This window comes from Oncorhynchus kisutch, linkage group LG17 (assembly GCF_002021735.2).
Source record: "Oncorhynchus kisutch isolate 150728-3 linkage group LG17, Okis_V2, whole genome shotgun sequence".
Lineage (NCBI taxonomy): Eukaryota > Metazoa > Chordata > Actinopteri > Salmoniformes > Salmonidae > Oncorhynchus > Oncorhynchus kisutch.
The window spans coordinates 85,981,621-86,001,729 of NC_034190.2; the positions used below are offsets into that span (position 1 = coordinate 85,981,621).

The 20,109-nt window shown below is 44.1% G+C and overlaps 1 protein-coding gene across 4 annotated transcripts in view; it reads left to right on the top strand.

Annotated features, from left to right (window-relative positions):
* Positions 1–20,109, top strand: part of mbd1a (methyl-CpG binding domain protein 1a) — a 47,472-nt gene that overhangs the window by 18,127 nt on the left and 9,236 nt on the right. The window contains exons 7-15 of one of the 4 annotated variants that reach the window (XM_020507042.2): positions 3,794–3,831; positions 7,078–7,170; positions 7,997–8,056; positions 8,974–9,105; positions 9,225–9,269; positions 9,511–9,564; positions 13,893–13,964; positions 14,087–14,239; positions 18,500–18,949. In XM_020507042.2, the coding sequence (XP_020362631.2) occupies positions 3,794–3,831; positions 7,078–7,170; positions 7,997–8,056; positions 8,974–9,105; positions 9,225–9,269; positions 9,511–9,564; positions 13,893–13,964; positions 14,087–14,239; positions 18,500–18,949 (1,097 nt within the window). The remainder of the gene's footprint in view (positions 1–3,793; positions 3,832–7,077; positions 7,171–7,996; positions 8,057–8,973; positions 9,106–9,224; positions 9,270–9,510; positions 9,565–13,892; positions 13,965–14,086; positions 14,240–18,499; positions 18,950–20,109) is intronic. The other 3 variants (XM_031794875.1, XM_031794876.1, XM_031794877.1) reach the window with 3 other exon arrangements.

Below are 20,109 nucleotides of genomic sequence, written 5' to 3' on the forward strand. Positions count from 1 at the left end.
CAGTGACTTAGTGGAGCTAACATGATGCAGTCCAGACTCCCAGGCTAGCAGTGAGTTAGTGGAGCTAACATGATGCAGCCCAGACTCCCAGGCTAACAGTGAGTTAGTGGAGCTAACATGATGCAGTCCAGACTCCCAGGCTAGCAGTGACTTAGTGGAGCTAACATGATGCAGTCCAGACTCCCAGGCTAGCAGTGAGTTAGGGGAGCTAACATGATGCAGTCCAGACTCCCAGGCTAGCAGTGAGTTAGTGGAGCTAACATGATGCAGTCCAGACTCCCAGGCTAGCAGTGACTTAGTGGAGCTAACATGATGCAGTCCAGACTCCCAGGCTAGCAGTGAGTTAGTGGAGCTAACATGATGCAGTCCAGACTCCCAGGCTAGCAGTGAGTTAGTGGAGCTAACATGATGCAGTCCAGACTCCCAGGCTAGCAGTGAGGTAGTGGAGCTAACATGATGCAGCCCAGACTCCCAGGCTAACAGTGAGTTAGTGGAGCTAACATGATGCAGTCCAGACTCCCAGGCTAGCAGTGAGTTAGTGGAGCTAACATGATGCAGCCCAGACTCCCAGGCTAACAGTGAGTTAGTGGAGCTAACATGATGCAGTCCAGACTCCCAGGCTAGCAGTGACTTAGTGGAGCTAACATGATGCAGTCCAGACTCCCAGGCTAGCAGTGAGTTAGTGGAGCTAACATGATGCAGCCCAGACTCCCAGGCTAACAGTGAGTTAGTGGAGCTAACATGATGCAGTCCAGACTCCCAGGCTAGCAGTGAGTTAGTGGAGCTAACATGATGCAGTCCAGACTCCCAGGCTAGCAGTGAGTTAGTGGAGCTAACATGATGCAGTCCAGACTCCCAGGCTAGCAGTGAGGTAGTGGAGCTAACATGATGCAGCCCAGACTCCCAGGCTAACAGTGAGTTAGTGGAGCTAACATGATGCAGTCCAGACTCCCAGGCTAGCAGTGAGTTAGTGGAGCTAACATGATGCAGCCCAGACTCCCAGGCTAACAGTGAGTTAGTGGAGCTAACATGATGCAGTCCAGACTCCCAGGCTAGCAGTGACTTAGTGGAGCTAACATGATGCAGTCCAGACTCCCAGGCTAGCAGTGAGTTAGTGGAGCTAACATGATGCAGCCCAGACTCCCAGGCTAACAGTGAGTTAGTGGAGCTAACATGATGCAGTCCAGACTCCCAGGCTAGCAGTGACTTAGTGGAGCTAACATGATGCAGTCCAGACTCCCAGGCTAGCAGTGAGTTAGGGGAGCTAACATGATGCAGTCCAGACTCCCAGGCTAGCAGTGAGTTAGTGGAGCTAACATGATGCAGTCCAGACTCCCAGGCTAGCAGTGACTTAGTGGAGCTAACATGATGCAGTCCAGACTCCCAGGCTAGCAGTGAGTTAGTGGAGCTAACATGATGCAGTCCAGACTCCCAGGCTAGCAGTGAGTTAGTGGAGCTAACATGATGCAGTCCAGACTCCCAGGCTAGCAGTGAGGTAGTGGAGCTAACATGATGCAGCCCAGACTCCCAGGCTAACAGTGAGTTAGTGGAGCTAACATGATGCAGTCCAGACTCCCAGGCTAGCAGTGAGTTAGTGGAGCTAACATGATGCAGCCCAGACTCCCAGGCTAACAGTGAGTTAGTGGAGCTAACATGATGCAGTCCAGACTCCCAGGCTAGCAGTGACTTAGTGGAGCTAACATGATGCAGTCCAGACTCCCAGGCTAGCAGTGAGTTAGTGGAGCTAACATGATGCAGCCCAGACTCCCAGGCTAACAGTGAGTTAGTGGAGCTAACATGATGCAGTCCAGACTCCCAGGCTAGCAGTGAGTTAGTGGAGCTAACATGATGCAGCCCAGACTCCCAGGCTAACAGTGAGTTAGTGGAGCTAACATGATGCAGTCCAGACTCCCAGGCTAGCAGTGAGTTAGTGGAGCTAACATGATGCAGTCCAGACTCCCAGGCTAGCAGTGACTTAGTGGAGCTAACATGATGCAGTCCAGACTCCCAGGCTAGCAGTGACTTAGTGGAGCTAACATGATGCAGTCCAGACTCCCAGGCTAGCAGTGAGTTAGTGGAGCTAACATGATGCAGTCCAGACTCCCAGGCTAGCAGTGACTTAGTGGAGCTAACATGATGCAGTCCAGACTCCCAGGCTAGCAGTGACTTAGTGGAGCTAACATGATGCAGTCCAGACTCCCAGGCTAACAGTGAGTTAGTGGAGCTAACATGATGCAGTCCAGATTCCCAGGCTAGCAGTGACTTAGTGGAGCTAACATGATGCAGTCCAGACTCCCAGGCTAGCAGTGACTTAGTGGAGCTAACATGATGCAGTCCAGACTCCCAGGCTAGCAGTGAGTTAGTGGAGCTAACATGATGCAGTCCAGACTCCCAGGCTAACAGTGAGTTAGTGGAGCTAACATGATGCAGTCCAGACTCCCAGGCTAACAGTGAGTTAGTGGAGCTAACATGATGCAGTCCAGACTCCCAGGCTAGCAGTGACTTAGTGGAGCTAACATGATGCAGTCCAGACTCCCAGGCTAGCAGTGAGTTAGTGGAGCTAACATGATGCAGTCCAGACTCCCAGGCTAGCAGTGAGTTAGTGGAGCTAACATGATGCAGCCCAGACTCCCAGGCTAACAGTGAGTTAGTGGAGCTAACATGATGCAGTCCAGACTCCCAGGCTAGCAGTGAGTTAGTGGAGCTAACATGATGCAGTCCAGACTCCCAGGCTAGCAGTGAGTTAGTGGAGCTAACATGATGCAGTCCAGACTCCCAGGCTAGCAGTGAGTTAGTGGAGCTAACATGATGCAGCCCAGACTCCCAGGCTAACAGTGAGTTAGTGGAGCTAACATGATGCAGTCCAGACTCCCAGGCTAGCAGTGAGTTAGTGGAGCTAACATGATGCAGTCCAGATTCCCAGGCTAGCAGTGAGTTAGTGGAGCTAACATGATGCAGTCCAGACTCCCAGGCTAGCGGTGAGTTAGTGGAGCTAACATGATGCAGTCCAGACTCCCAGGCTAGTGGATCAGACCGGCAGATCTATAGTAAGGGGTCTGCTGCACTGATACGCAGCCTTGATCCGTGAGACACATTTTGACAGAAGTACCGAAAGTAACAAATTCTAGTACCCGTTTTTCATGTTCTAGTATCAACAAAGTACTGACGTTTCGGTATACCGTGCAACACTAGCGTGTGCACATGCTGCTCCAGAGACAGTGCTGTTATTCCTTCAGACAAGCATGCGTTAAAACTTTGTTCATTTGCACAATGTCTCTCGTTCACATTGGCTTGTAAATATCCAACCTCACAAAAAAATTATATTCTACCTATAGATGTATAACTTTATGAGCTGGATTGCCTGTCTTTGCAATTCGTTTATTTGCCTTTGCATATTTAGCTAGCAGCCGCTATGGAAATTCACTAGCACTTGTACAATTTATCTTTTATTCTGGTAAAGATAAAAAACACAAATGCAGAAGCTTCGGGACCTTTTGTCCTGGGAAACAAAGGTCTTAAAATCGGATCCACTATTCTGAAATAACCTTAATGAATCAAAAAATCCCCCAGGGATGCTGGGATTCCTGACCATGGTGTGTGTGGAGCACTTGGATGTGTGGCAGTTATATCTAGAAGACAACAGTCAACTGTAAATCTTTGTCGCTTGTTGGTTCAGATGAGTCTCGAGGAAAAGAGTCACTTTGAGTGGCTGTAGTTTTGTATTATATACAGTCCTCGGGGCATCTTTCTGTCTGTTTGGTTGAAGTATTTGTGTTTTTTTTGTGTTCTCCAGCTGAGAAGAAACAGTCCCCAAGTATTGTGTTCAGAAAGGTAAGACCGACCTAACATGATCCATCTCTGCCCGCCGAACTGTCTTTCACTCTGCATGTGTTGGCTACTCCTGTTCTGCTAGTCTGATTGGATAAAGCATCCTTTTAATTCTGTAGCTGTTTACTATCGTCTGTATTATTCTCCCTGTTCTATGTTAATGTAAGGTGAAGTTGCACCTCAGACACTGATCCTGAGTCAGTTTAGCATTTTCTCCACTAATGGTTTGGTGGAGAGGAAGCTGATCCTGGATCACCCTACAATGTCCTGTGTTGGTCCTGATGCACATTTCTTTTAGTTGCAGCAGAGTCAGGGTCTGTCAGTTGGTCCAGTCGTTATACGGCCAACGGTCTGGCAGGGTCTGTCAGTTGGTCCAGTCGTTATACGGCCACCGGTCTGACAGGGTCTGTCAGTTGGTCCAGTCGTTATACGGCCACCGGTCTGGCAGGGTCTGTCAGTTGGTCCAGTCGTTATGCTGCCACCGGTCTGGCAGGGACTGTCAGTTGGTCCAGTCGTTATACGGCCACCGGTCTGGCAGGGTCTGTCAGTTGGTCCAGTCGTTATACGGCCACCGGTCTGACAGGGTCTGTCAGTTGGTCCAGTCGTTAAACGGCCACCGGTCTGACAGGGTCTGTCAGTTGGTCCAGTCGTTAAACGGCCACCGGTCTGGCAGGGTCTGTCAGTTGGTCCAGTCGTTATACGGCCACCGGTCTGACAGGGTCTGTCAGTTGGTCCAGTCGTTATATGGCCACCGGTCTGGCAGGGTCTGTCAGTTGGTCCAGTCGCTATAAATCAATTAAAAGTAACACAATAAGAATAACATAACGAGGCTATATACAGGGGGCCCCGTTACCGAGTCAGTTGAGGTCATTTGTACATGTAGGTGGGGGCGAAGTGACTATGCACAGGTAACAAACAAACAGCGAGTAGCAGTAGCGGCCACTGTCCGTGCTAAGAGATGGGGGAAAAAGGCCATAGTTCCATTGGCAGACTCTGCTGAGGTACAGTAATAATTCATTCCAAGAAGCAACTTCCAACAGAGTTGAAGGTACGACATAAGTTATGAGGTGGGTAGTTGTAGGTAGTAGATCTTGGTGAATATTGCTTGTTTTGTAGTTAGGTATCCCATTGTGGTATTGTGTTGTCGTATTAGTGTGAGCTATAATGTTTAAATTATCGGAACGTTCACTAAAAGGGCAGGGGATTAAGGTTTGCTATTGAGGGAGGACTGTGGGGGACGTGTTTCAGCTGAAAAAACTATACCCCCTCACTTCCACAACCTGTCTCTACCCTATTCATCCGCTGACACAATATATATACATATATATATATATATATAAATATATTTTTTTGTTCTGGAAGACAAAGAGGAATCAAGTGAAAGACAAAAGTACAATGGTGAAATAAACACTGCTATATAAGGAGTAGAAACTCTGGTTGCCTAGGACACGGGTAGCAACCATGGTCCTGGACTTTCTGGTCCCCTCATGTTTTAGATTGATTTAATCTTAGAAGACCAGATGTGTTGAATTTAGTCAATCACTGGAGTGATCAATTCGTTTTGTAGCTCAGTGTAGGGCCTAGTTGGGACAACATCCTGCTCTACTTGCAGCGCTCTAGGAAGCATGCACCTGAGCCATTTCCGTGATTACCGACACATGAGAGTCTATCACCATTTCGGAGGTGACTAGAGCTGTTGTCACACAGGGTGTTGAAGACGGACTGAATTCACCACAATAATGCTTTTGAATGATTCTATGTTTTTAGAAGGTGTCGATTTTGTTTCTAAGGCAAGTGCAGCACAAGCATTGGGCTATTTGCGCTGCAGGAATCGTTGTCAGCTCACTAATTAGAGGGTCTAGAACTGAGCCTTGCGGGACGCCACAATAGTTGTAGAATAGAATAGTTCTTAGCATAGCGTTTGTTTCCTTATTTACTGTTTTTTTTCACTGACCTCCAGATTCCAGACTAATCAATGCACGGGTTAAAGCTGTGGGTTAAAGCTGTGGGTTAAAGCTGTGGGTTAAAGCTGTGGGTTAAAGCTGTGGGTTAAAGCTGTGGGTTAAAGCTGTGGGTTAAAGCTGTTCATTTCTTTCTACTAACTAGCCTCTTATTAACCTTTACAAACATGAGTGCAAACGTCATGGTTTTTACATTTTTTAAATGTATAAATCAAAGTGATTAATTTAGGCCGATGGTAACGGGGTCATTATCTGGTAACGGGGTCGTTATCTGGTAACGGGGTCGTTATCTGGTAACGGGGTCGTTATCTGGTAACGGGGTCGTTATCTGGTAACGGGGTCGTTAACTGGTAACGGGATCGGGTTGCAACAAATGCTGCTAACTTTCCCAGGTTTTCTGGAAATCCCGGTTATTATCCCGGGATTACTTTATTTCCTTCTGATTTTACTGGAACGTTGGGAAATGTAATCACATTCTGCAACCCTACTAGAAGTACATTAGTAGATGGCACCCTATTCCCTATATTGTGCACTACACTGTGAGCCTGGTCAAAAGTAGTGCACACTATACGGATTCGAGTGCCATTTGGAACTCAAACATAGTGTGACTGTGTTGTGCTGGTTGCTCTGTCCCTTCCCTTCCCGTAGTGTGCTGTAGTGACTGTGTTGTGCTGGTTGCTATGTCCCTTCCCTTCCTGTAGTGTGCTGTAGTGACTGTGTTGTGCTGGTTGCTCTGTCCCTTCCCTTCCCGTAGTGTGCTGTAGTGACTGTGTTGTGCTGGTTGCTATGTCCCTCCCATCTTCCCTTCCCGTAGTGTGCTGTAGTGACTGTGTTGTGCTGGTTGCTATGTCCCTCCCTTCCTGTAGTGTGCTGTAGTGACTGTGTTGTGCTGGTTGCTATGTCCCTCCCATCTTCCCTTCCCGTAGTGTGCTGTAGTGACTGTGTTGTGCTGGTTGCTATGTCCCTCCCTTCCCGTAGTGTGCTGTAGTGACTGTGTTGTGCTGGTTGCTATGTCCCTCCCTTCCCGTAGTGTGCTGTAGTGACTGTGTTGTGCTGGTTGCTATGTCCCTCCCTTCCCGTAGTGTGCTGTAGTGACTATGTTGTGCTGGTTGCTATGTCCCTCCCATCTTCCCTTCCCGTAGCGTGCTGTAGTGACTGTGTTGTGCTGGTTGCTATGTCCCTCCCTTCCCGTAGTGTGCTGTAGTGACTGTGTTGTGCTGGTTGCTATGTCCCTCCCTTCCCGTAGTGTGCTGTAGTGACTGTGTTGTGCTGGTCGGTCTGTCCTCAGGTGGGAGGGGATAAATGGGTTCTAGGGGGGAAACAACTGGAGTTCAAAGAAGATGAATTCGGCAACAGCGGCACGACTCCACTTTACACTAAGGTATGCTTTTTAACCTGACTCCACTATACGCTAAGGTACGCTTTTTAACCTGACTCCACTATACGCTACAGTACGCTTTTTAACCTGACTCTACTTTACGCTAAGGTACGCTTTTTAACCTGACTCTACTTTACGCTAAGGTACGCTTTTTAACCTGACTCTACTTTACACTACGGTACGCTTTTTAACCTGACTCCACTTTACGCTAAGGTACGCTTTTTAACTTGACTCTACTTTACGCTACGGTACGCTTTTGAACCTGACTCCACTTTACGGTACGCTTTTTAACCTGACTCCACCTTACGCTAAAGGTACGCTTTTTAACCTGACTCTACTTTACGCTAAAGGTATGCTTTTTAACCTGACTCCACTTTACGCTAAGGTACGCTTTTTAACCTGACTCTACTTTACGCTAAAGGTATGCTTTTTAACCTGACTCCACTTTACGCTAAGGTACACTTCTTAACCTGACTCTACTTTACGCTAAAGGTACGCTTTTTAACCTGACTCCACTTTACGCTAAGGTGGTTTTTAATGTATACCATATTTTAAGTGGGCGCATCCCAAATGGCACCCTATTGCCTATTTATTGCACTACTTCTGATCAGGGCCCATAGGGTTCTGGTAGAAAGTAGTGCACTATATAGGGAAAGTGTTGCCATTGAGGAGGCATACTAAATGAATGAAATTGACAGCACTCCAGAAATATACTTTTTAAAACATTTTTATAAGTATTAATTCTACATGGAATTAGCATGTTTTTTTATGATGTGTTTCTTTGATAAGGTACTCCTCATCTGCTCTTGGTTTGCGCTTTGTTTTTCAGATGGAGCGTAAGCGGTTTGGACACAAATCAACCAAGGTCACCAGGAGACCTAGTATATCGGTAAGATGTAGGGTTGGACCATTTCATTTAAATTCTAGTCAATTTAGGAAGTAAACTTAAATTACAATTTTTAACTAACAAAGCGTTTCAACGAGGAACAATTGTAATTTGGTTTTCTTTCTTGAAGGATAGGGTAGCATAAACAACCACCTGGACATTAGGGATTTGCATAGACATCAAAAGTCCTAATGCAAAGTTACACCTCCCTTTTAAATATAATAATAATAATAATAATAATAATAATAATAATAATAATAATAATAAATCAGATAAAAAATATTAAATTCGATCAGACTTTTTTTTTGTGGTTTGATGTCACAAAGAGGACCCGGACAGCCAGTCAATTTTTTTTTCAACAATTTTGTTTCTAATTTAAAATAAATGAAATAATACATTTTCATAAGTATTTAGACCCTTTACGCAGTACTTTGTTGAAGCACCTTTGGCAGAGATTACAGCCTCGAGTCTTCTTGGGTATGACACGACAAGCTTGGCACACCTGTATTTGGGGAGATTCTCTCAAGCTGTCAGGTTTGATGGGGAGCGTTGCTGAACAGCTATTTTCAGATCTCTCCAGAGATGTTCGATTGGGTTCAAGTCCGGGCTCTGGCTGGGTCAATCACGCGTTGTCTTGGCTGTTTGCTTAGGGTCATTGTCCTATCTATATATATATATATATATATATAACAAAACAAAATATCAAGGGGTCTGAATCCGTTCTGAATGCGCTGGAGATAATAAAAAAAAATATATATATATATATATGTGTAACACTCTGTTGGAAGACATCCTGCATTCAGGATGGAATTAGCAGGAAATCCATAAATCTTCCAATCGGGATTTGGGGAAAGTTAACACAATTTTGCGACCTTATATAGGCCACAGATAAGGTCAAGATTGTTCTGTTGTCCCCACAGAGAAAAGCCAAGATGAAAGAATCTGTGAAAGAACTGGAAGAAGAGGAGAAAGAGGAGGAGGAAGAAGAGGAGGAGGAGGAAGAAGAAGAAGAAGAAGAAAAGCCACAGAAGAAGATGAGGACTCCTCAACAGGTATTTGTTGATTGACTGAATTGATGGTAATTGATTGGTTTTGGTTGTCACTGTCCTTGCGTACAAAAAGCATTTGGATGATATGTCAATTGAATTTCTCATGATGGGAAATCTTCCAGAAGGTTAAAGAGGAAGAAAAACAAGAGTTGAAACCACAGAGAAAGGTTTGTATTTATGAATTGATTTTAATATGGGTGTTTGTCAATTCTGTTTTGTATTTAAACACCACTTTAAACGTGTATTTGACACTGCAACAAAATGTCCCCATGGGGACAGTTAAGTCAGTTGGTGTACGGGTGGTTCTAATCCTTAGATTTATAAATTTTGCGTAAGAGGGGTGTAAACACTATATACTCGGCAAATAAAACAAATTGCATAGGCTAGCAAACCCATGTCTTTTTACAGAAGGTACGGGTGAAAGAGAAGGAGGAGGAAGTAGAGTGGAAGCCAGAGAAAATTGTAAGTTTTTTTTAACATATTGAACATATTTATTTAACCAGGAAGTCCCATTGAGTTCAGAAGACTTCTTTCTAATGGGAGGCTAAGACGTTGTCTGTCGTCGCCTATATAATGGATATACCACTCAATTATATAAATAATGACACGCAGAGGACCGAGAGTAGAGCCTTGAGGGACACCACCCACATGGATACAGTGCATTATTATTAGGTGTGTGACAAGGCCTGTGCCCCAACTGACACCATATTCCCTATATAGTGCACTATATACAGTGCCTTCAGAAAGTATTCATACCCCTTGACTTATTCCACATGTTTTGGTGTTAGTCTGAATTCAAAATGGATTCAATCTTTTTTTTTCACCCATCTACACACAATATCCCATAATGACAAAAGTAATCATTTTGGGGGGAATGTTTGCGAATGTATTTTTAAAATGAAATGCAGAAATATGTCATTTACAGAAGTATTCACACCCTTGAGTCAATACATGTTAGAATCAGCTTTGGCAGCGATTACAGCTTTGGGTCTTTCTTGGTAAATCTCTAAGAGCTTTTAATTTATTTTATTTGTTATTTACAAAATTCTTCAAGCAAATTGTTTGTTGGTCAAATTGTTTGCTGGTCATTGCTAGGCACCCATCATGTCTTGCCATAGATTTTCAAGCAGATTTTTAGCCAAATACTATAACTCGGCCACTCAGGAACATTCACTGTCTCCTTGGTAAGCATCTCCAGTGTAGATTTGGCATTGGGTTTTAGGTTATTGTCTTGCTGAAAGGTGAATTCATCTCCTAGCGTCTGGTGGAAAACAGACTGAACCAGGCTTTTACTCTAGGATTTTGCCTGTGCTTAGCTCCATTCCGTTTGGATTTTTTTATCCTTAAAAACTCTCCAGTCCTTAAATGTATTATTTTTTTGTTAGGTTAAAGGTTAAACGTAAAACAAACTAGTGAGTTAAGAACAAATTCTTATTTACAATGATGGCCTACCCTACTCTGGCCAAACCCGGAAGACGCTGGGCCAATTGTGCGCCGCCCTATGGGACTCCCAATCACGGCCGGATGTGAACCAGGGACTGTAGTGACGCCTCTTGCACTGAGATGCAGTGCCTTAGAACGCTGCGCCACTCGGGAGCCCTTAACGATTACAAGAATACTCATAACATGATGCAGCCACCACTACGCTTGAAAATATGGAGAGTGGTACTCAGTAATGTATTGGATTTGCCCCAAACATAACACTTTGTATTCAGGAAAAAAGGTGAATTGCTTTGCCACATTTTTTGCAGTTATACTGTAGTGCCTCGTTACAAACAGGATGCATGTTTTGGAATATTTTAATTCTGTACAGGCTTCCTTAGTTTCACTCCGTCATGTAGGTTAGTATTGTAGAGTCACCATATAATGTTGATCCATCCTCAGTTTTCTCCTATCACAGCCTTTAAACTGAGCGATATTCAATGTCTGCTGTTTTTAATTTTGTACCCATCTACCAATAAGTATCCCTTTGCAAGGCATTGGTAAACTTCCCTGGTCTTTGCGGTTGAATCTGTGTTTAAAATTCACCGCTCGACTGAGGGACCTTACAATTATCTGTATGTGTGGGGTACAGAGATGGTAGTCATTCCTCATGTTACCTGAATGCATAGTGCCAACTTTAAAGTTTGGTGGAGGAGGAATAATGGTCTGGGGTTGTTTTTCATGGTTCAGGCCCCTTCGTTCCAGTGAAGGGATATCTTAACGCTACAGCATACAATGACATTCTAGATGGTTCTGTGCTTCCAACTTTGTGGCAACAGTTTGGGGAAGGCCCGTTCCTGTTTCAGCTTTGTTGAGATCGGTGTGGAAGGATATATTATTATTATATATATTTTTATTTTACCCCTTCTCCCTAATTTCGTGGTATCCATTTAGTAGCTAGTCTTGTCTCATCGCTGCGAAGATCAAGAGCCATGCGTCCTCCGAAACACGACCCAACCAAGCCACACTGCTTCTTGACACAATGCCCGCTTAACCCGGAAGCAATTCCACAGGTCTCCCGGTCGCGGCCAGTTGCGACAGAGCCTGGACTCGGAACCAGGATCTCTAGTGGCACATCTAGCAATTGCGATGCAGTGCCTTAGACCACTGCACCACTCGGGAGGCCCCCGTGGAAGAACTTGACTGACCTGCACAGAGCCCTGACCTCAACCCCCATCGAACACCTTTGGGATGAATTGGAACGCCGACAGCGAGCCAGGTGTAATTTCCCAACATCATATAATATAGCCCGACCTCACTAATGTTCTTGTGGCTTCCAATGGAAGCGAGTTCCAGCAGCAATGTTCCAACATCTAGTGGAAAGCCTTCCCAGAAGAGTGGAGGCTGTTATAGCATCAATGTTCCAACATCTAGTGGAAAGCCTTCCCAGAAGAGTGGAGGCTGTTATAGCATCAATGTTCCAACATCTAGTGGAAAGCCTTCCCAGAAGAGTGGAGGCTGTTATAGCAGCAATGTTCCAACATCTAGTGGAAAGCCTTCCCAGAAGAGTGGAGGCTGTTATAGCATCAATGTTCCAACATCTATTGGAAAGTCTTCCCAGAAGAGTAGAGGCTGTTATAGCATCAATGTTCCAACATCTAGTGGAAAGCCTTCCCAGAAGAGAGGAGGCTGTTATAGCAGCAATGTTCCAACATCTAGTGGAAAGCCTTCCCAGAAGAGTGGAGGCTGTTATAGCATCAATGTTCCAACATCTAGTGGAAAGCCTTCCCAGAAGCAGCGAAGGGGGGACCAACTCCATATTGATGCCCATGATTTTGGAATGAGATGTTCGACAAGCAGTTGTCCACATTGTGTCATGTGGTGTGTGTGTATACAGTGATTACGGAAAGTATTCAGACCCCTTCCCTTCCACATTTTGTTACGTTAATCTTATTCTAAAATAGATTAAACTACACAACAAAAATTCTCATCCATCTACACACAATACCCCATAATGACATCACAATACCCCATAATGACATCACAATACCCCATAATGACATCACAATACCCCATAATGACAAAAAGCGAAAACAGGTGTTTAGAAATGTATTTTTAAAAATACCGTATTTACATACGTTTTCAGGCCCTTTGCAATTGAGACACGAAATTGAGCTCGGGTACATCCTGTTTCCATTGATCATCCTTGAGATGTTTCTACAACTTGATTTGGAGTCCACCTGTGGTAAATTCAATTGATTGGACATGATTTGGAAAGGCACACACCTGTCTATATAAGGTCCCACAGTGCATGTCAGAGTAAAAACTAAGCTTTGAGTTCAAAATAATTTCCCGTTGAGCTCAGAGACAGGATTGTTTCGAGGCATAGATCTGGGGAAGGGTACCAAAACATGTCTGCAGAATTGAAGGTCCCCAAGTGGTCTCCATCATTCTTAAATGGAAGAAGTTTGGAATCACCAAGACTCTTCCTAGAGCTGGCCCCCCGACCAAACTGGCCCCCCGGCCAAACTGGCCCCCCCCGAGCAATCTGTGAAGGACTTTGCTACTGGTCGTAGAAAAAATAACTTCACTGGATTTTGGAATACTAAAATAGATTCTAGAACAGCCAAACCCTTCTTTGTGAGGCATTGGAAAACCTCCCTGGTCTTTGTTGTTGAATCTGTGTTTGAAATTCACTGCTTGACTGAGGGATCCTACAGTGCACAGTGGGGCAAAAAGTATTTAGTCAGCCACCAATTGTGCAAGTTCTCCCACTTAAAAAGATGAGAGAGGCCTGTAATTTTCATCATAGGTACACTTCAACTATGACAGACAAAATGAGAAGAAAATCCAGAAAATCACATTGTAGGATTTTTAATGAATTTATTAGCAAATTATGGTGGAAAATAAGTATTTAAATACTAAATACCGACTAAATACTTCTTTGCCCCACTGTATGTATGGGGTACAGAGATGAGGTAGTCCTTCAAAAATCATGTTAAACACTATTTTTGCACACAGAGTGAGTCCATGCAACTTATTATGTGACTTGTTAAGCACATTTTTACCCCTGAACTTATTTAGGCTTGACATAACAAAGGGATTGAATATTTGACAAGTCATTTATGCATTTTCATTTTTAGTTAATTTGTCAAATAAAAAAAAACACAATTCCACTTTGGTGTGTGTGTGTGTGTGTGTGTGGGCCAGTGACCACAAAATCTAAATGTAATCCGTTTTTAATTCGGACTGCAATCCCAAAATGTGTAAAAAGTCACTGTAGGGAATCCGGTGCTACTCGGGAAGCATCCAAGGTAACTCCCTAGATGTTTTTTAGTGACATTTCTCTTCCTGTTGTCATCCTACAGGTGTATAACCACAGCGAGGGAAGTGACTCTGAAGAACCCCTGCATGAACCGACTAACATCTCACGTATAACGGTGAGTCAGTGGAAGACTGAGTCCCAGATGGCATTCTTACCCCTCTCTTTTTATTTCCCCCCCCCCTGCTCACTCGCCCAGGTACGACGACTTCTTTATGTGTTTCTCCCTTTCTCTCTCAGGGTAAATTGAAGAAGCGTACTCAGGGCTGTGGTCAGTGTGGTCCCTGTCAGCGTACAGATTGTGGTAAATGTGTCTACTGCCTGGACAAGCCCAAGAACGGCGGGGCCAACAAAAAGAAACAGAAGTGCAAGTACCGCCGCTGTCTTAATATGGTACATATGGTTCTGGTGTATGGTTCAGGTGTATGGTTCTGTATGGTACATATGGTTCTGGTGTATGGTTCAGTATGGTACATATGGTTCTGGTGTATGGTTCTGGTGTATGGTACATATGGTTCTGGTGTATGGTTCTGTATGGTACATATGGTTCAGGTGTATGGTTATGTATGGCACATATGGATATGTATGGCACATATGGTTCAGGTGTATGGTTCTGGTATATGGTACATATGGTGCAGGTGTATGGTTATGTATGGTACATATGGATATGTATGGCACATATGGATATGTATGGCACATATGGTTCTGGTGTATGGTTCTGGTACATGGTACATATGGCTCAGGTGTATGGTTATGCATGGTACATATGGATATGTATGGTACATATGGTTCAGGTGCATGGTTCTGTATGGTACATATGGTTCTGGTGTATGGCTATATATGGTACATTGGGCTCTGGTGTATGGTTCAGTATGGCACATATGGTTCAGATGTGTGGTTCGGTATGATACATATGGTTCATGCATATGTATGGTACATATGGTTCTGATGTATGGTAAATATGGTTATGGTGTATGGGTATGTATGGCACATATGGTTCTGCATGGCACATAAGGTTCTGGTATATGACTATGCATGGTACATATGGATATGTATGACACGTGGTTCTGGTGTATGGATATGTATGGTACATATGGTTCTGGTGTATGGTTCTGTATGGAACATATGGTTCTAGTGTATGGTTCTGTATGGTACATATGGTTCTGGTGTATGGTTCTTTATGGCACATATGGCTCAGATGTACGGTTATACATGGTACATATGGTTCCGGTGTATGGCAAAGAATGGTACATATGTACATATATGGTACATATGGTTATTGTGTGTGGTTATTTGTGGTACATATGGTTCTGGTGTATGGTTATGTATGATACATATGATTCTGGTGTGTGGTTCTTTATGGTACATATGGTTCTGGTGTATGGTTATTTGGGGTACAAATGGTTCCGGTATGATACATATGGTTCTGGTGTGTGGTTCTTTATGGTACATATGGTTCCGGTATATGGTACATATGGTTCCGGTGTATGGGTATGTATGGTACATAAGGCTCGGGCATATGTTTTTCATGGTACATATGGTTCTGGCGTATGGTTATTTGTGGTACATATAGTTATTATGGTACATATGGTTCTGGTGTATGGTTATTTATGGTACACATGGCTCATTATGGGACATATGGTTATTTACGGCATGTGTGGTCATTTACGGCACATATGGGTATTCATGGTACATATGGATCCGGTGTATGGGTATTTGCGGTACATATAATGCTGTATGGTACATATGTTCTGGTGTATGGTTATTTATGGTACACACGACTCAGGGGTATTGTTATTTGTGGTACATATCGGGCTGTATGGTACATATGTTCTGGTGTATGGTTATTTATGGTACATATGGTTCTTTATGGTATGTGTGGTTCTTTATGGTATATATGGTTCTTTACGGTACATATGGTTATTTATGGTACATATGGTTATGGTACGTGTGGTTCTGGTGTATTTGATCTGGTTTATGGTACATATGGTATATGGTTTTATATGGTACAGTTGTAGTCGGAAGTTTGCATACACTTTAGCCAAATATATTTAAACTCAGTTTGTCACAATTCCTGACATTTAATCCTAGTAAAAATTCCCTGTATTAGATCAGTTAGGATCACAACTTTATTTATTATTAAAAAATACATGTTTTACCCCCTTTTCATGGTGTCCAATTGTTAGTAGTTACTATCTTGTCTCATCGCGACAACTCGGGAGAGATGAAGGTCGAAAGCCGTGCTTCTTAACACAGTGCGCATCCAACCCGGAAGCCAGCCGCACCAATGTGTCATAGGAAACACTGTGCACCTCGCTCCGCCACAGGAGCGAGATGAGACAAGGATATCCCTACCGGCCAAACCCTCCCTAACGGACCTCCCGGTCGCGGCCGGCTGCGACAGAGCCTGGGTGCGAACCCAGAGTCTCTGGTGGCACAGCTAGCGCTGCGATGCAGTGCCCTAGACCACTGCGCCACCCGGGAGGCCCCACCACTTTATTTTAAGAATGTGAAATGTCAGAATAATATTAGAGATAATGATTTATTTCATCACATTCCCAGTGGGTCAGAAGTGTACATACATTTACTCAATTAGTATTTGGTAGCATTGCCTTTAAATTGTTTAACTTGGGTCAAACGTGTCAGGTAGCCTTCCACAAGCTTCCCACAATAAATTGGGTGAATTTTGGCCCATTCCTCCTGACAGAACTGGTGTAACTGAGTCAGGTTTGTAGGCCTCCTTGCTCGCACACACTTTTTCAGTTCTGTTCACAAACGTTCCATAGGATTGAGGTCAGGACTTTGTGATGGCCACTCCAATACCTTGACTTTGTTGGCCTCAAGCCATTTTTCCACAACTTTGGAAGTATGCTTGCGGTCATTGTCCATTTGGAAGACCCATTTGCAACCAAGCTTTAACTTCCTGACTGATGTCTTGAGATGTTGCTTCAATATATCCACATCATTTTCCTGCCTCATGATGCCATCTATTTTGTGAAGTGCACCTGTCCCTCCTGCAGCAATGCACCCCCACAACATGATGCTGCCACCCCCATGCTTCACGGTTGGGATGGTGTTCTACGTCTTGCAAGCCTCTCCATTTTTCCTCCAAAAATAACGATGGTCATTATGGCCAAACAGTTCTATATTTGTTTCATCAGACCAGAGGACATTTCTCCAAAAAGTACGATCTTTGTCCCCATGTGCAGTTGCAAACCGTAGTCTGGCTTTTTTATGGCAGTTTTGGAGCAGTGGCTTCTTCCTTGCTGAGTGGCCTTTCAGGTTATGTCGATATAGGACTCGTTTCACTGTGGATATAGATACTTTTGTACCTGTTTCCTCTAGCATCTTCAGAAGGTCTTTTGCTGTTGTTCTGGGATTGATTTGCACTTTTCGCACCAAAGTACGTTCATCTCTAGGAGACAGAATGCGTCTCCTTCCTGAGCGGTATGACGGCTGCATGGTCCCATGGTGTTTATACTTGTGTACTATTGTTTGTACAGATGAGTGTGGTACCTTCAGGTGTTTGGAATTTGCTTGTGGAGGTCTACAATTTTTTTTTCTGGGGTCTTGGCTGATTTCTTTAGATTTTCCCATGATGTCAAGCAAAGAGGCACTGATTTTGAAGGTAGGCCTTGAAATACATCCACAGGTACACCTCCAATTGACTCAAATGATATCAATTAGCCTATCAGAAGCTTCTAAAGCCATGACATCATTTTCTGGAATTTTCCAAGCTGTTTAAAGGCAGAGTCAACTTAGTGTATGTAAACTTCTGACCCACTGGAATTGTGATATAATCGGTCTGTAAACAATTCTTGGAAAAATGACTTGTGGAATGCACAAAGTAGATGTCCTACTTTGACAAGACATTTGTGGAGTGGTTGAAAAACGAGTTTTAATGACTCCAACCTAAGTGTATGTAAACTTCCGACTTCAACTGTATATGGTTCTTTATGGTACATGGTTATTTTTTGTTTATGGTTCTTTACGATTCTTTTTGGTTTATGGTTCTTTATGGTATTTGGTTCTTTGTGGTTCTTTTTGGTTTATGGTTCTTTATGGTTCTTTATGGTATTTGGTTCTTTTTGGTTTATGGTTCTTTATGGTATTTGGTTCTTTATGGTTCTTTATGGTATTTGGTTCTTTATGGTTCTTTATGGTATTTGGTTCTTTATGGTATTTGGTTCTTTATGGTTCTTTTGGTTTATGGTTCTTTATGGTATATGGTTCTTTATGGTTCTTTATGGTATTTGGTTCTTTACGATTCTTTTTGGTTTATGGTTCTTTATGGTATTTGGTTCTTTATGGTTCTTTATGGTATTTGGTTCTTTATGGTTCTTTATGGTATTTGGTTCTTTACGATTCTTTTTGGTTTATGGTTCTTTATGGTTCTTTTGGTTTATGGTTCTTTATGGTATATGGTTCTTTTTGGTTATGGTATGTGATGGTTAAGAGAATGTGTTTTCAATTTGTGTTAGTTCGTGACATTGTTTTTCATAGACGATTTAAATTGTATTTCACAGACACACAGACACAGACACACAGACACAGACACACAGACACACACACACAGACACAAAGTCTGAATGCCTCTTATAGATGCTGTCAGTAGTATGTATGTATTTGTAATTGAAAGCCTTCTCCCTCCAGCCCACCAAAAGGGACTTAATGGGGAGCTTTAAGAAACACCTGACAGAAGACCCAGGTGGCCAGAGTGTTCCCATTGGACTAGGAAGTGTACTTCCAGGAAGTGTTTCTATTTCACCAGGAACTGTAGTAGGACGTGGAGCAGGATATGTACTATTAGGAAGGACACTTTCAAAATGGCGTATGGTAAAACCAGGAAGTGGATCAACAGTTGGGACAGGGAGGGGACGTGGTCGGCCCCCTAAACACTTCACCAAACGGAGGAGACGAGTATGGAGCCAGGTCTCCTCGAGTGATACGACAGAGACGGACGAGACTGAGGAGGAAGAGGAACCAGTCTACACCGTTACCACCCAGTCGTTGGAGCACAGCCCTGGGGGAGGGGGAGAGGATGGAGAAGGATGGGCGGAACTACAGGAGTACGACGACGACGTGCCTGAACAAATACCTCAGGTAAGCTCTGACGGTCTCTGTGGTTGAGTCCCAATAACTAAATCAAATCAAATGTATTTATATAGCCCTTCGTACATCAGCTGATATCTCAAAGTGCTGTACAGAAACCCAGTCTAAAACCCCAAACAGCAAGCAATGCAAGTGTAGAAGCACAGTGGCTAGGAAAAACTCCCTAGAAAGGCCGAAACCTAGAGAGGAACCAGGCTATGAGGGGTGGCCAGTCCTCTTCTGGCTGTGCCGGGTGGAGATTATAACAGAACATGGCCAAGATGTTCAAATGTTCATAAATAACCAGCATGGTCGAATAATAATAAGGCAGAACAGTTGAAACTGGAGCAGCAGCACAGTCAGATGGACTGGGGACAGCAAGGAGTCATCATGTCAGGTAGTCCTGAGGCATGGTCCTAGGGCTCAGGTCCTCCGAGAGAGAGAAAGAAGGAGAGAATTAGAGAACGCACACTTCGATTCACACAAATACCTCAGGTAAGCTCTGACGGTCTCTGTGGTTGAGTCCCAATAACCTTTCTCCTGAAGTGTGCACTTTCCTTCATGGATTTGAAAGGAAATGGTCAGTAATATGGACACCCCATAGGCCCATGCTCTATACCTATCCAATCATTTTACATTTTGGGTAGTAGTGAACGAGTGCACACTTCAGGAGGAAGGAGAGCTTATTGGGACACACCCCATATCTTTGTTCTGTCCTTTAACGGGGCACGTTAAATCGTCTTACAAGCCCCATCTGGCCCATGGGCCGCCAGTTAGAGACCTCTGTTGTAGATCAGGGGTTTTCAAACCTCTCGTCGGGGATCCCCAGCCGTTCCATGTGACCCCGGGGGGGGCTCTCTCGGTTGGGCCCCGGAGGGGGGCTCACTCGGTTGGGCCCCGGAGGGGGGGCTCTCTCGGTTGGGCCCCGGAGTGGGGGCTCTCTCTGTTGGGCCCCGGAGTGGGGGCTCTCTCGGTTGGGCCCCGGAGGGGGGCTCTCTCGTTGGACCCTGGAGCAACTTTTCTTAATCTTGATTTTTAAAAATGTAACTTGTAAATGTGACAGGTGGAATGCACATATAATTGAGACTTGGGAGCATCAGGTCAGGTAATACATTAAATGTCACGTGGTGACATGCGTATCGCTGTGTCCAGTCCAGTGAGCTCAGGTTGCT